General features: G+C 32.4%; 1 protein-coding gene across 1 annotated transcript in view; it reads left to right on the top strand.

Annotated features, from left to right (window-relative positions):
* The first annotated feature begins 732 nt into the window (after positions 1–732).
* The window catches only part of LOC149903375 (uncharacterized), a 99,470-nt gene continuing 84,063 nt past the window's right edge, over positions 733–16,139 (top strand). The window contains exon 1 of the mRNA XM_090108868.1: positions 733–1,013. Within this exon, the coding sequence (XP_089964994.1) occupies positions 779–1,013 (235 nt within the window). The 5' untranslated portion in view covers positions 733–778. The remainder of the gene's footprint in view (positions 1,014–16,139) is intronic.

Here is a 16,139-nt window from a genome sequence, read left to right as displayed (position 1 = left end):
ACATCGACCACCCCAAAGATGTCTCTATTATCAAAAAATGAATATGACCAACCACGTGGAAATGCTTTTCCCGCAGGTTTGGAAGCGCGAAAGAAATAGTGGGAAACCGTCGGCAGTCGGGGGTATGTTTTCAAGAGAAATATTTCAGTTTAACCTCGCGTGTCTTTGAAGTTGGATGTGCTTTATAAACTTGTGGTTTGCACCAAGTTCTCGATGTATAGTGGTATGTAAGTAAAAACGTTTGATGAAGTAGGATAAACAGTATGTGAAATATAATTATCACTAACACATTATACGTAATATTATAAAAATATGATTAATTAAGTTTTTAATAAGTGAGAAGGATAATAAATATAATAAAAAGTTATAATGATAAGGAGAAGGAGTGAGAATAATGTATTAATCTATATCTAAGTAATTAAAATTTACTCTTTCGGTAAGACATAAATAATTTTAAATCTATATCAATACAATACTAAATTAGTAAATTTGCAATTAAATAAAAGTTTATAACAAACTATTAGTGGTTAATATTTCTTTATACTACCTAGTAGTCTTATAATAAAAATGTCTACATAAAAAAGAAACCTGTATTCAATAATAGATAACTAATGAAGCTGCAATATTTATTTACCTAGTAAAATCTCAAAATATAAATAATTACCTAATTTAGCTGTGGTGTGACTCCTTCTGTGATAGGTATAAAATTGTGTCATGAAGAAATACTATAGTTCTATTAGTTCAGTAAAAGTGCTTTTAGTAAATTAACTAAAGAACAATGTCTTCTGAGGTTTCATTGGATGGACAAGAAAGGCCTAGTTTTTTTCGTCGAGTGGCCACTGGTTGTATGAAAGCCGCTTGTTCACAAATTGGATTAGTTGTTTTAGTGGTAATTTATGTACTTCTTGGCGCCGTGCTTTTTGAATATTTGGAGTCTGGACCAGAGGTGCAGAAACGCTCGGCAATACAACGCTCAAGAGAAGAATGCTTGAAGGAGCTGTGGGCTATAACAGGTGAGTGATATTATACGTTGGAAAATGTATCATTAATAAATGTTATTACACATTTCGAAAAAAATAATCTGTTAAAATATTTTTGGTTTCTACTTATACCTAGGTACTAGTTAATAGATAAATAGTCAACCGTAAATCGAATTTAAGAATTAGACTTACTGGCCCACCAAGGTTTTGTTTGAAATTAATAAATCTAGAGTTTTAGAAACCTCAATTCTCTTATTTAATTAAATTTCACAGTTCCTCAATATTTGCGGTTTCAAATCAAAGCTTAAATACCTATTTTTGGTCCTCCAGACTTTAAAATCATCACATAAAACCGATTTTTGCATTGCAAAATTCAAATAATTTCGTATTCATGAATTAAGATTTTTTTGTACATAAAGGTTCATAATATATTATCAACTAGATTTCCGCCCGCGGCTTCGCCCGCGTTTTCAAAGGAAAACCCGCATAGTTCCCGTTCCCGTGGGATTTCCGGAATAAAACCTATCCTATGTGTTAATCCAAGTTACCCTCTATATGTGTGCTAAATTTTATTGTAATCGGTTCAGTAGTTTTTACGTGAAAGAGTAACAAACATCCATACATCCATACATCCATACATCCATACATCCATACATCCATACAAACTTTCGCCTTTATAATAGTATTAAGAATTAAGATTTGGTTCATATAGAATGAATACCCACTCATAATATGATAAGTATACCTATACTAGATACGAATGGTATTTTCCATTAAGTTGATGTTACATAATAATATGCTGATAAGTCTCTTAATTAAGTAGGTAAGTAGGTACCTGTCTATAATGACCAAACTCGCCATCAACAAAATAGGTACCTACAATCTGAATGGATTAGTAAAATCTTACTATTTTCGTTTAGTTTAGTTTTATTTGTGCTTGATTGAGCAAAGCAATGGGTGATATTAAATTATCAATTGATCGAAGAATCCGTTCCACTTTAGAATACAAGAACAATTAAGCAAATTAAATAATTTTAACATTAATTCGACGACATGTAATGTTATATTTTCATAAGTTTGTTAGGAAAACTACTCAAAATATTAGATACCTACCTACCACCCTAACTGCCAAGGCCGCGAAAGTAAATTTAAAAAAACAAGAGGAATTTTTTTCTTGTCGGAGATTCAAGAAAAAAGAAAACTCACAGACTAGTGAAATACTAAATCGCATGGTTTCAATAGGAATTCATATTCAAAATCATACGGGCGACGACAACTAAATTGCCTACTTTCAGAACCTATACGTCCTCGCAAAACTTAGTTTCTGATATTCGCTTGTGTTCAACTGAAGCTTCATAAATTATTATTTGAAACACGTATGTTTGTCTAGGAAATTATATTTATTCCTTTGCATTTGTTTACCTACGATTTTCCCTACCAATTTAAAAGCTTATTTGGCAACTCAAAGCTTGCGTTGTTGATTTCATTTCACTGAAATCGACGGTTGAACATTAAAAGTGTATCAGCGAAAAGCATTGTTAAAAAGCCCATTTAACATAGTCTTGAATGGAAAACAATCAAACTAAAAGGTATTAGTCGACAGGTGTCATTGACCGCAGTTTCATTGTTTTGGATACTTGCTTCTGAGAAAGGTGAAACGTTTACCCGAGTTCCGACCCTTTTAAACATTTGTCATCCGACTTCTAGAATAATTAATTTCTGAATATAGGTATTTAATTTCTTATTTTACCCAGTTTTGGCCGATTTTTATCAACTAGGGTCATTAACGACAACGATAAATGAAAGTAACCGCACAGTTTTCAGAAACTTTTTTTAGGAAAAGTATAATTTTCATCGTGACTCATGAAATAATTAAATTTTAATTCTAAAATGTTATGTTTTCTTAAAACTATAATCCTTGTTATTACAACAACAACTTGCTCTATAATTACAACACTACGCAACTGTGATTACGCTTTTTTTGATGAAAAATCTACTCAACTCTGTTTTCCTGGAATTTAGGGTAGACTGAGTATGGTTGAAACAGTTTAACTTATAACGTCCATAGTTTTGCTTTTTATAACCCGAGCGATGAAAAAGATTAGGCAATGTAATTTTAGTTCCAGGTGTGTTATTTTTAATAGTAGATAAAATTAAAAAATAAATCCGATTTGTTTCAACTATCCCGATACCAGGGGCGGTTGAAACAGTGATTGGGGTCATTTGAAACACTTGCGAATAATAAAAAATATAATATTATAATATGGTTTATTAATTGTTTAATTTAAATGTAAGAATAATTAAGTATTTTCGGGATTTGGTCTATCCGTAACAAATGCAGGAGCAAAATCGAGCTCAGTGAACATATTCCGATTATACGGGTAAGTTCCTGTTTTGCGAAAGCCGTCTTGAATATTTGAAGGCGTAAGAGCAACTGGCATAGCAGACGCTACAATCCCTGGTATATGGTAAATGGACATTGTACTTCCTGGATGGCTTCGCATCCATGCATCGCAGGCTGAATTTATAGCTTTCTTTAAAGGACCATATACAGATCGATCAAGTGGCTGGAGTCTGTATGAGCAGTGTGATGGGAAAGATAGTAAGATAATGCCATTGCTTTTGCAAAAGTCTAGTCCGTTAATGTGGATATGCGAAGAGTGATTATCGATCAGAAGTAACACCTTATGAGACAGAGATGCATTTGTATGTTTTTTAAAGTGTTCCAGAAAATTTATGAATGTGTCATCTTGCATCCAGCCAGAGGGGTTGGCAGCTCCAGCGGAGCCAACAGGCCCATCCCTAACAAAACGCTCTTGGTAACGCACTCGCGGGAAGACGAAGAATGGCGGAATAACATTTCCGATGGCATTCGCCACAAAGGCAACTGTGACCAACCTTTCCGCTGAAGTTACTGAATCAACTTGATGAGTACCACGCCTATCCACTACTCTGTCAGGCTTTTGAATAGTAGTTATGCCTGTTTCATAAGCATTATATATATCTTGAGGCTCAAACTTATGACGATCCATGACAATGGTCAGATTGTCATAGAAACAATCTACATTGATTTTGTTACTAGTCGCCCTGGAGAGGCTCGTAGCCTGAGCTGCGCGTAAAGATAGTTCGGGGTTTCTTCTCATAAACATCTGAAACCATTCCTCACCAGCCAGCTCGTTGTCATCCCAAGTTATAGGCCGTGATAAATTATATTTAACTGTAAGTTCATAGGCCAATTTTCTTACCTCCTTTTTAGGTAGTTCAAAATATATATCGGCATATCGAATCAAGTACTTTGAAAGCTCTCGCTCTTGCTCTTCATTAAAAACTCGGTTATGTGCTTTATATCCCATGTTTGGATTTTCTTGCTCGCCATAGATATCTCGCTTTCGAATATACCTTAGAAGCGAACAATGGTTTAATCCGTGCTTCTCTGCCGCTTTTCGCAATGATTCCCCTTTTTTCACTTCCTCATATGCGTCTTTGTACTTCGACAAGTCTATTTGTCCTCTCGAAGTCTTTCTTACGCGTACTCTCGGCATCTAAAAAAACAACACAAAATTAATATAATGTTTCAACTGCACCCAAAAAAAATGTTTCAACCGTCCCCAACTCCTACTTTAGGTAAAACTCAGTTATAGTAATTGTAACAACAATGATACACAAAAACTAGTCACGATGTTATATTCCACGAGCTTCGTTTTAAAAAAAAAACGCGCACTTAATACTGTGACTTCAATATAAACGACAAAAATTGAAGTAATCTCTAAGCAAAATTACTTACTTTTGGTCATCAAAACACAATAGGGTCTTCTAAAAACAGCTGAAGCGCGCGGAGATCGACGCAACATTGAGGTTCGTGTTTAGAACAAGGGTCGTTCGCTTCGTTTTCCCCTTGGACCCCTCACCACCGCAACAACGGTTTGCGAGATATTCGTGTTGTTTCAAAACCGTCTTTTGTTTCAACCGTCCTTTGTTTCAACTGTACCCAGTCTACCCTACATAATATACTACATTTTCTTATCAAAAAAAAATTGTCTTCCTAAATCATAGATTACATAGGTACTCTTATTATTGTTGTAAAATATTATATTCCGAGAATGTAGTTGAATCGATAGAAATATATGTCACAACTCTAAACCCTTAAATTTTTAAACTAATAATTCATCATTACTTCGAATATTAATTCTCTTTCATAATGTATGTTACAATAGTGTATTCGGTTTGATTCATTAAATTATTTGAAAAGCCGATCGTTTAGCTCGGAAATAATTATTCAACGTAATGTATTTCCTCTCATTATATGCGCAATTAACAGCTTATTGGAAGCTTTCTACAAAAGAGGTTTGAAACGAATGTATAGGCACTGAGCGTGTTATGTATGAGAGCCTCTATGTATGTATGTGGAGGCTCTATGTATGTATGTAGAGGCTCTATGTATGTTTGTGGAGGCTCTAGTATGTATGTAGAGGCTCTATGTATGTTTTAGTTTAATAGCTACCGGCTTTTCTGAAGTAAATGATTGATACACGTGCCGGGCCCTGCTAAGATGATTTATAATTAAAAAACATGTCAAATTAAAAAAAAAACATTATTTCATAAATAAGATAATTGCTTCTATAAGTTGAGCCCAAACTCTATATAGACAGAAAATGCATTGTTAATTATTATTTACTTAACATAATTATGATATTATGCCTCCGTTACTAGAGTATTTTTATTGAATAGGTACCTATCCAAATTATTATTATAAATTTTCAAAATAAAAAGGACGTTTATTTTATTGCCACAACACAGAAAATTATTTCCTATAAGGAAAGGGTTGTGAATCGATGACATCGCATTAATTTTGCCTGAAGGCATTGTCAGGGAAATCAAGAAGATTCGGCGTTGAAAAGACATCGTCTAAAATTAATTGTAGGCTTTTAAATTATAATTGCAAATCATTTTGCAATTCAATTGGAGTGTATTTTCCGAAAACTGTATAGAGAAATTCATTTATATTGGTATCTAAAGAAAAAAATGCAATATTATATACTACATAAAGAATAGATACACAAACCATACACACAATAAAATACTGAGTACTGTGTTGTAAGTACTGTCTTGACTTATCATAAATGTCAGAAGCATGAAACCCTGATACTGATATTCTCCCAAGCAAACCAACAGTGTCTGAGAACAAGAAATAAACAATTTCGGTTTTCTTCTAGAGAAAAGATATTTCTATATTAAGACGACATATCTATAAAATAGATTCTAAAAACATTAATAAATTAGGTACGACATATTTCTATTAAAAGGACGAAAGCCGAGAATCATCTCTATGTTATTTTTATTTTCACTGATTTATAAATAAACAAACTATAAAACTAAAGTGTATCCTAACGTAACAAAATCAAGTTACAAGTCTCTCACGAAATGTCCCTTTTCCAAAAAAAAAAAATCAACTAGTAAGACGCTTTTACGGAGCAATAAAACACAGGTTCTTAAATATTTATTCAACGAAACATTAGTATCGCTGTAATAAAATTTTCGAATAACTCTTTAAACTGGTGTCATAATACTGTATTATGACGTCATTTTACATAGTAATTTCATCAACTGCTGCTCATGGTTATTATAATTTCGTCATCTACCCGCTCTCTCTCAATTATTTATGAGAAGCTATATTTACATGTGATTTACACCTTGAATTCAAATAAGGAGTTATTCTAAGTGTACATAATTCATTTCTTCTTATATGCTGCTTATATTTTATTATAATTTAATAAAATCTGAAGATATATCATGACTTAACCCGAAAACGACATCCCTCGTATGATTAATTGTTAGATACCTTTGAAATATTAAGGGATTATTCTGCTTAATATTTTGTAAACATTCTTAATAAAAGCTGTTTTATTTGACAGAACTAGCTGTTGCCCGCGACTTCGTCCGCGATTACGTCGTTTTAGGTCATTCGTCGTTTAAAAAAAATACGTGACACTTTATTTTTGAATGTTCTTAATTGTCTCTTATAAAATTTAACTACATTAAAATTGAACACTCTGAAAATCTTAAAATCGGAGAAAATTGAAAATCTGAGGAAAACATGAAGGAATGTGATTTAAATTCTACATTACTTAGTATTTCAAATAATAATCTAAATTAAATGTAGATTAACAGTTTGAGCGCACCGTTATAGAATATGTACCTAAGTATTAAATTACGTTAGTTTACATAGTAACAAAACAAAAACACGATGACTTTCTTTCGCGCTCGGTACCACAAACTAAGCATGTTAATGGTACGTGGCCCGCGTCACTTGACCCCCCGCGAGTTCCCCTCCTTTGCTATGCGAAAATACATTCGTCGCCCTGCTGTAGGAAAAATTGTAATACTGTGGCCTGGGCGTTATACACGCCCAGGGAGTTCCTGAGTGCCGATAGACATTTATAACAATCTTATATTAATATCACCATCTTGAGGAAAAGCTTCTAATGTCGATTTAAAACTGCATACATACGAATTAACCTGATGAAACATGTTCTAAAATTGTGAAATGAGTTCAGTTTTAAATTCGAGAAATATTGATAATTCTTGTATTCGACTATTCGTTGTAGTCGAATACAAAATATATTTAAAGAAACTTAGGTTGGCCTTCAGGCAAAAGGGATCCTATCAAATGGTAAACTTGACCTTGTATCTTAAAAGTAAGCATGAAAGGACCTTCTGATAATTGTTGAGCACCAAAGGATCATTTGAAACGCACTACTATAAGAGCGAATATTGTCTAAGAACTGTTTAGATTGCACGTCATGTTCCTCTAAAAGTAGTGATTTCAAAGGTTCCGGTGTATCTTCAAACGAAAGCCGACTCCTTACTCCACTTTAAAGCATTACAAAAATAACATACTACGTTAATATCGCCTATACAGAAGATGATCTGTAATCAATTGTGAGGTTATAAGAAAACCCACTTTTATATTTGTCGGACCCCACCACCGAATTCGTAGATTGATCTTCTATGTTTACCTCTAAGTCATTAAGACTATGCGAAATCTGTCTGCAGTAAGAGGGGCCTCTCGCTATTCGTCCGTTTCCAGAGACCGAATAGTTTCAATTCTTAATCTTTCATTAAACAAACTTAATAATCGTTTTTGTCTCAATTAATTGTAATATTCGCGTCCCTACTCTAGTCCGTCAGTCCTCGGATCACAGACACAATAGAAAATCTATTGTGTCTCGGCCCGATCGGGCCGCTCGGTGGTCAATGGGCTAGTCATTGCTTATGTTCATGTTCATCTTCAAGAGATCGAATAATATTATGGTGCACCCTATCATTTGTCAAACGGTCTTCATATTGAGTAAAAGTTTCAGATTCTCGAGATAAAATGTGACGGCCGTGATCAGCTGTGAGACGTTATACCCTCTCAGTGAAGGTTTCGGTCTCACGGGATAGTACATGCCGTTCGCGGTCAGCTGTGAGCCGCAATTCTCGTTGTGAAGCGGTTTCAGGTTCTCGGCATAACACGTGTTGTTTTCGGCCTAGAGTATACCTCTAACGATTCTTGAGAACTCTTATTTCTCATTTTCTTAGCTTTGCTCGAATTTCGAGATAAAGATTTTTTAGGTGGCACTGATGCATGAAAATAAAAATTGAGTTAAAACGGACTGAGAGTGTTATAGACAAATATAATCAGAAAGCTTCGAACTCCTAAGCTATCGGAAGTTACACGTGTTATTGTGAGTCAACCATAAAAGATAGACATTTATGATGTCGGGAGATATTTTTTATATAATAAGGAGAACATTTCTTTCTGAATACATGATTTCTGTGTAGCTTTAACCATTAAGGTTGCACACGCGACGAAAGCTTAAAAATGGAGTTACTGCTCTGCTCAGGAATATGAAAAATAATTGTACCAAGTTTCGTTTAAATCCGTCGAGTAGTTTTTGTTTCTATACCGGTTATACGGACAAAAATTTTACTGTTTGCTTCTTTGGCATCAGTGTCGATCCCTAATCACCCCGTGATAGTTATTTAGGAAATATATTTCATGTACAGATTTAATATACCTAAGTATACATAATATATTTAGATTCCAATTTCCATGTAACGTTAAATTCGACTATACAATAACTAACAGACAACGCAGGTTACTCTCGTTTCCGTAAGTTGAGGCGGCTACATATTCGGTCCTCATAACATCACTTTTAGTGAACGAAACGACAGCGCGGTTTAATTCGATGCCAACACCATCAGAAAAAAGGAAATATTTTTAATTGTGAAAAAATATTATGATTTACACTATTTTAATATAAAATATATGGCTGTGAGTGTGTAAAAATAAATCCAGCTAGTTTCACATCACACTTATGTTTATAATTAGCTATACGACATGAAAATATACATATTAATTACCAAGCAATAATCATACAGGTAAATACTGAACAAAAGTATTAACAGTCAAAGTTTATTTTTACTAACATTTAACAACACCCATGTAAATGATGAAGAAATGATAATTATCAACGAACTAACCTTTTCTATAATACTTAACACAGCACATTTTTTAAATTATCTTGCTCAACTCTGCTCAAAAATTTGAGGGTTTTGTTGGAACTGTAATGTGTCAAAACTATGATATATCTAAACTACGATACAACTTGCATGCGGAAATGCTCATTACAATCAGTGAATTTAAAGAATAACTAACAACAACTATTCAATTTTATTGAGCTGATGAATATCTTTTGCCTGGAAGAGATCACCGCCGCCTAATAAATATACTGTGTTTTCTTATAAAATCGTAACATAATTTCTTTTATCTACTAAATTTTAATAAATAAGTTCTTTTTGTTATTTTTATCTAAAAATGATCTTGAGCTTATATTAGGCAAAAGTATACATTAACTTTTTATAATTTCAGGAGCGCACCTTAAATGGGGTGCTCGGAAAATATGCCTACGGATTATTAATAGAGAAATGATACCTACACAACAAAGTTATGTTGGTTCCATTTTATTTATAAAATATAATGAAAATGGGCAAATATAAAACATATTATGTAAAATGATTAAAAATAAATAAATGAAGCAACTACGATTCAAAGAAAACATCTTTTTCAGTGTGAAAATGCTCTAAGCAATCCTGGATGATGAGTAGGTATAATATCATGTACTCTCATCCCAGTACGGTCGGTACCTCGATAGCCATAACGATAAATATTATAATCAGATAACAGCAAAGTCAGAATAAAAATCATAACTTGTACAGTTGTGAGTGCAAAATTTATGTTTCATTTGGCAATAACATTTTTTTCGGTACTAAAACGTAGTAGTTTGATATGTGGTTGGCTGCCCCTCCTCTCCTTCCTGAAAAATATCCTCCAAAATTACCCGAGATACTTCCAATGATTGAACCATACGTTGGACATTAACTTCAGTCAAAAATTGACGAAGCGGATGATTACTAATTTCCACTTAATCCTTGCTGCCACTATCTTCATCATCAAATCATCAATTTTCAAGTGTTGTTGTAAAATTGTCAGCAGAAATAGTCTTCCAAAGGCGATATAATTTTATGAACATTGAATCTGTAAATAAAAAATCAAACGTTAATAATTGTAAATCAATAAAAAAAGCTACTTACATATAAAATTTTATCAACAAACTACTGTTCCCAACGCACCTCAAAATCTTGTAAAAGTCAAAAAGAATTCATCATTTTATTATTTCATTCTAAAAGTGTAATATAAAACCATTATAAAACCAATAAAAAACATGAATTGCTATCATTATAAAAATAAATACCTATAAAAGTAACAACTTACCTTTTGTGGGAACGCATGGTGAAAATTCACAAAACACGAAGATTGAATTTGATATTTTTGGTTTTATGACATTTATTTTAATTTTATTTATTTATTTATTCAAATGCTTTATAAATATAAATTTATAAATAATAAATTTATAAAGAATAGAAACATTCGATCACGAAATTATGTGGGTTCGAGTCCCGCCTCGTGATCGAATTTTTTCTATTCTTTATAAATTTATAAAACACGAAGATTAAAAATGTAACCAATGAACACAATCAATATTAGATTAATTGTAATGGTGTCTAGTTTGACTTAAAATAATAAACATCTACCCTCACTTTTAAAAATGTAGTATATTCACACGAAATATAAGCGCACCTTATAGGGAAGGGAAGATATGGGTTAAAGAGTTAAATAAATAACATGATTATATTTAAATTATTAATTTTCAACAGTTGTTCAGTAGTGATAACATGTAAATTGATTTGATTTTTACGAAATCTCATAGATGGCGCTGTTTCAAATTTGTCTTTATACTACTAAATTCATTAAACTGTTTCTCTGCCCAAATTACGTAAATGACATAGTTTTTATTTTGTAAAGCTAGATAATAGCATGGCTTACTCGAAACCAACATTTAAACATGAGTCTTTAGATTGTACGCTGTCGTAGTACACGGAATATGTAAGAAAAATAAAGGTTCACAGCTCCTCCCGCGAAGGTGATATCATGATAATATGTTTAAACTATCCTCACCCGACCTCTTAGGAATATTCATGCAAAATTTGAAGTAAATCTATGCAGTACTTTCTGAGATTAGCCCGGAAATACATACAGACAAACAGACAAACAGACAAACCGACAAACAGACAAAAATTCTAAAAACTATATTTTTGGCTTCTATATCGATTATAGATCATGGATCAAGTATTCTTTTAAAAAAATATTCAATGTACAGTTTTGACTTTCCTACGATTTTATTATATGTATAGATTTGATAATGTTAATAATTTATTTAACATTTTAATGTCTTTGAAACAATATTGTAGTAGTCAGGACTACAAACATGCCCCAGCCAAAATGCCATGATACCGTCGGGTTGTTAGATTTATTTTTTCATCTTATCCCTGTTGAATTCAAACTATTCCATTCAGTTTTAAATTGTACGGAATGATAAATATCGTCTGTCTGTGTGTAACTGCGACATTTTCTATTTCTCGATCCCTTAAGACTTAAATAAAGTGGATAGATTAAATTATAATCTCCCGCTAGACGGATCTCTTCGGGCTCGAGAATCTTATTACCTTCAAGGTATTTCTATCGGTCTCATCGATGCTTTGTCTGCACTCATTTATTACTCAGCGAACGGTGCCATTCATTTATAGATAAATCGTTTTTTCATTTATTTCATAGTATAATGTAATCGGATCTTAATAGAGGTATTGTAAATGTTTTTTTGCAAATTGATAGTTAGGAAGGTTATAATATATGGTGAGGTAGATACTTGAAGATAGCTGATAAAAATTAAGAGTTTTGAAAACGAAGCTCATGTTTAAAATAAGTTTTTGTAATATTAAGTACCTACGTATATTTGGTAATGGTCCATTAATGAAGTGAAACTTCTCTATGCGCGTTGAGATATTTTTATGGATATCGATTATAACTTTCATTGATTAGGTAAGTAGGTACGTAAGTAATAGTAATAAACGGACGTAATATTTTATCTAACGATAACTGTTTATTTTGCTCTGAAACGAAGAACGTAACCACAACTTAGCTAAAAAATTAACGAGTTCAAATAAGTCAGTTCGAAAGGCGTAGCTGACCTTCAGTGGGCTTATTAATTTAGATTCCATTATGCCAAGCCTTTGATTTTAAACAGTCTATTTAAGGTGTTACAATTAATTCGTTCCAATACCGTATTTTCAGCGCTATTGAGATTATTTTAATGGCTTGAATTCAAGTATCGTTGTGATTAATTAACTTTGTGTCACCATTTATTGACGAATGTAGGTAGGCGTTCCACAGATTAAATATTATGATATTACGAACTTTACTAACCAAAAGAAACGTGACAAAGAAAGAGGTTTTACCTAAAATAAGAGAGGCAAGACGAGCGACAAGCTTTTTGTATGTTTTTTCGACATAGTAGGTACAGTACTCTTTTTTCAAAAAACATTCAGGTCAAGATTTCTCTTTCAGGTAGTTGCTTTTCAAGTTAATTATTTTTATTACGGGACTACTCTATAGATGGAAAAATATAATATTATATTTGAATACTATAGAGATTTGATAATAAGAATTATTGTGAAAGTATGTTTATACAAACTTTTATCAATAAGACATGGATTGTAGTATGATTGCTTGATTACTTCCTACGTACAATATCACGTACCTATTACGTAATTTTCAATTATTTTTACGCTTACAACATAGTTTAGTGAGAATAACGTGATGTTTCATAAAATGATTCAATTTAAACTTATACAGTTAACTCGCGCAATAAATAACCAAGTTTTATCAACACTTGTTATGAATTCAGTTTTGTCTAACAATAAATGGCCATTTTGGAGGCGTAATAAATATACTTTCGTTTATTATTCATGTGATGTAACGTGAAAGTTTCCAAGTAAATATTGTACTGTTTTGCGCAAATAAGGGCGCTACTCCATATGCATCTTTGTAAGAATTAAACTATGTCAAACATCATTGTCTGTTTTCAGCCCTTTTATAAGGGGAGTGCATAATGCACATGCATGTGTGAAGTGTCTTTAAATGATATGTAGGTAGTTATTCAAAATTATCACATGTGGATAGTTCATTTAGATATAGGTTTGTCTGACGCATTTTGTGTTTCACCTGGTTCTTGTGAACTTTAAAACTATAATTTTGGTGTTTTATTAATATAAACTTTAATAAACCCGTATTTGTTATTAATATTTTTTTTTGTACATACATTTACAGGAATAGGTGGACTTCTTCAAAGTATTCAGTTGCCACAGATTACTAAATAATTACTTATTTCTCTCTGAAAAATACTGTCATACTGATTTAAAACGTTAAACAATTGTCCCTATTGTCGGAATATTCAGGGAGGTTATAAAACCGAAGCAAAGCGAACTCGGGTCAATATTTATAAGATGTACTTAGTTATTAAATCTCCCAAATCTTTGGAAAATAGATGTTATAACGGCCTTAAAAGGCAAAGGAAAATGTTCACAGGACTTCCAATTTTAAGGACAAGCAACAACGGTTACTTTTGTTTGAATGGGCTCGGTTTATGTCAGAAGACGAATTACAAAGTCAGGTGCAAACAAGTTTTATTCACTAAGCTGTGTAAAGAGGCTTAGTCACGAACTTTGCGTATTAATCAGTGTTAAACGTAAAAATTGTAATCTATGAAGTCGTTATTTATATGTGGTTAAGTATGGAACTTAATTAGTAATAAAAATATTGCTAATGAAATACATTGTGTGTGTTTAATAACGTTATTATGATGTGGACATGTGCTGGTGCCTGGTGACATAATAAATCCTTAAATTGACCCTTTTTCTATACACTACGGCCAACGTAACTTGGCGGGCCTGAACTTCGCGCAGAAGGCTGCGCACGAACGTTTTTTAGGAACGAAATGGTGGCATGAGGCGGCGTGCGCGGGGCGGAGATCTAGGCTAGGGATTGACTCTATGTAAACACAATCATCCCTTTATTCGAACGAATATCGCAATCGATTTTTATCGATTTGAAATTTATTGATTTTTGTTTATATGAGATACTGAACGAAATAGCTTTACAAACTTATTGAATTTTGTCGTTAGTAAAAGAGATTTCGAGTTTAATAGCAAAAAAAAACTAATAACATTTTATTTTCATGGTTGTAAGACATGATTTAGTTAAATATCATTTATTTATAAACGACCACTTCAATAAGGACTGATTGAGAATATTTGAAACCTATTATAAAATTAAATATACCTAAATATATTTCACAATTCAATTTCAATCGATTTGAAAAAAAAATCGATTAATCAATATCCTCAGACACGCATAGTGGACATCCCTTTTTGTTTACGTCGTATAACTTCGTGCATATTCGGCAATTCTCGGTACGCAATTATGTATCTCAGTCACACGTTAACATTGGTGTCGTGTTCGTGTCGCTATCTCTGTCTTGAGTACAGGCGGTTACAAAAGTTTTCGTTGAGTTGATCGTTATTATTTGTTATTATTATATTGTTGAGTGTTAAGTTTAAATTTGTTCGTGTTTAAGTTTGTTTTAGTGATAATTTGGAATATTCTACTTGGAATTTTGTATTATTCGGGAACAAAGATGCCACCAAAGCATAATATGGTTTTAAATCGCCAGGCGAGAAAAATAATATTCGATTTAACGCAGTATTTTAAAAAAGAAAAAGAAGAAGGCGTAAAAAATGTTGACAAAGTTTTTTAAAGAGTTGCTGAGTGAATCCTGAATTCATTAGGTTATTTTTATTGCTTTATGTCTCATAGCGTTTTGATATTTATTTTATTTGTACTTGGTCTCTGTATAAGGAAATTTTTATTCGAATTTCAGTTTAAAAGAAATAAATGCCTATAACACTTTTTTTTACGAGTGTACATGCGCAAAAGTTCGTAGAGGCTATGTTCAGGCCCGCCAAGTTACGTTGGTCGTATTGTACTCATACTGCGATACTGATCATAATATTATTATGTTACGATTGTTACGGGAGGATAATATCAGGAAAATTAACTTAACTGCTGCTTTATTTATGACGTAGCTGACACAATCATCATATTATAATTCATAGAATGAATTGCTCTATATTGTTTTTCATAACGCAATATTAAACATTTTTCTTATAAATATAACGATTAGGAACATTTATCATTGGTACGTATCTATCGTACATATTTTGAACCATTTGCCCTATTTCAACTAGCCACTGTTTGCGTGAATAATATTCGTTTTCTACTATAATCTTCAATAACTGTAGCCTATCACGTTACAGCGGAGGAATTTTCATATCGTACCATAATCGATTTATCGTCTGAGCTTGTGTTTCTAGGCCATAGATATTGTTTTGACTTTAAATGTCGATCGATTTTGTTGACTTTTAAGGCAGAAGTTGCATTAGTCGCAGGAAATGCGCAGGAACAATACGAACGTACGAAAAAAAACAGTAAAGGAAACCTTTTGGAATAAATCATTTATTTTATGTACCTATTGCAGAATGCAGATATTGTATTAGTAAACTACATATAAATTTTCAAAATGCATTAGTTAACTGTTTATAGGTATTTACCAACATAATGTTTGTTATAAAGATGCCATATCATGGTAAAAAATGAACCTG

The sequence above is a fragment of the Colias eurytheme genome, chromosome 13, assembly GCF_061535395.1.
Source record: "Colias eurytheme isolate Ceu_HAF_F1 chromosome 13, ilColEury1 Martin Lab GWU primary, whole genome shotgun sequence".
Lineage (NCBI taxonomy): Eukaryota > Metazoa > Arthropoda > Insecta > Lepidoptera > Pieridae > Colias > Colias eurytheme.
Note: the sequence above shows the minus strand (reverse complement) of the source record. Positions and strands in the feature narration are given on the sequence as shown.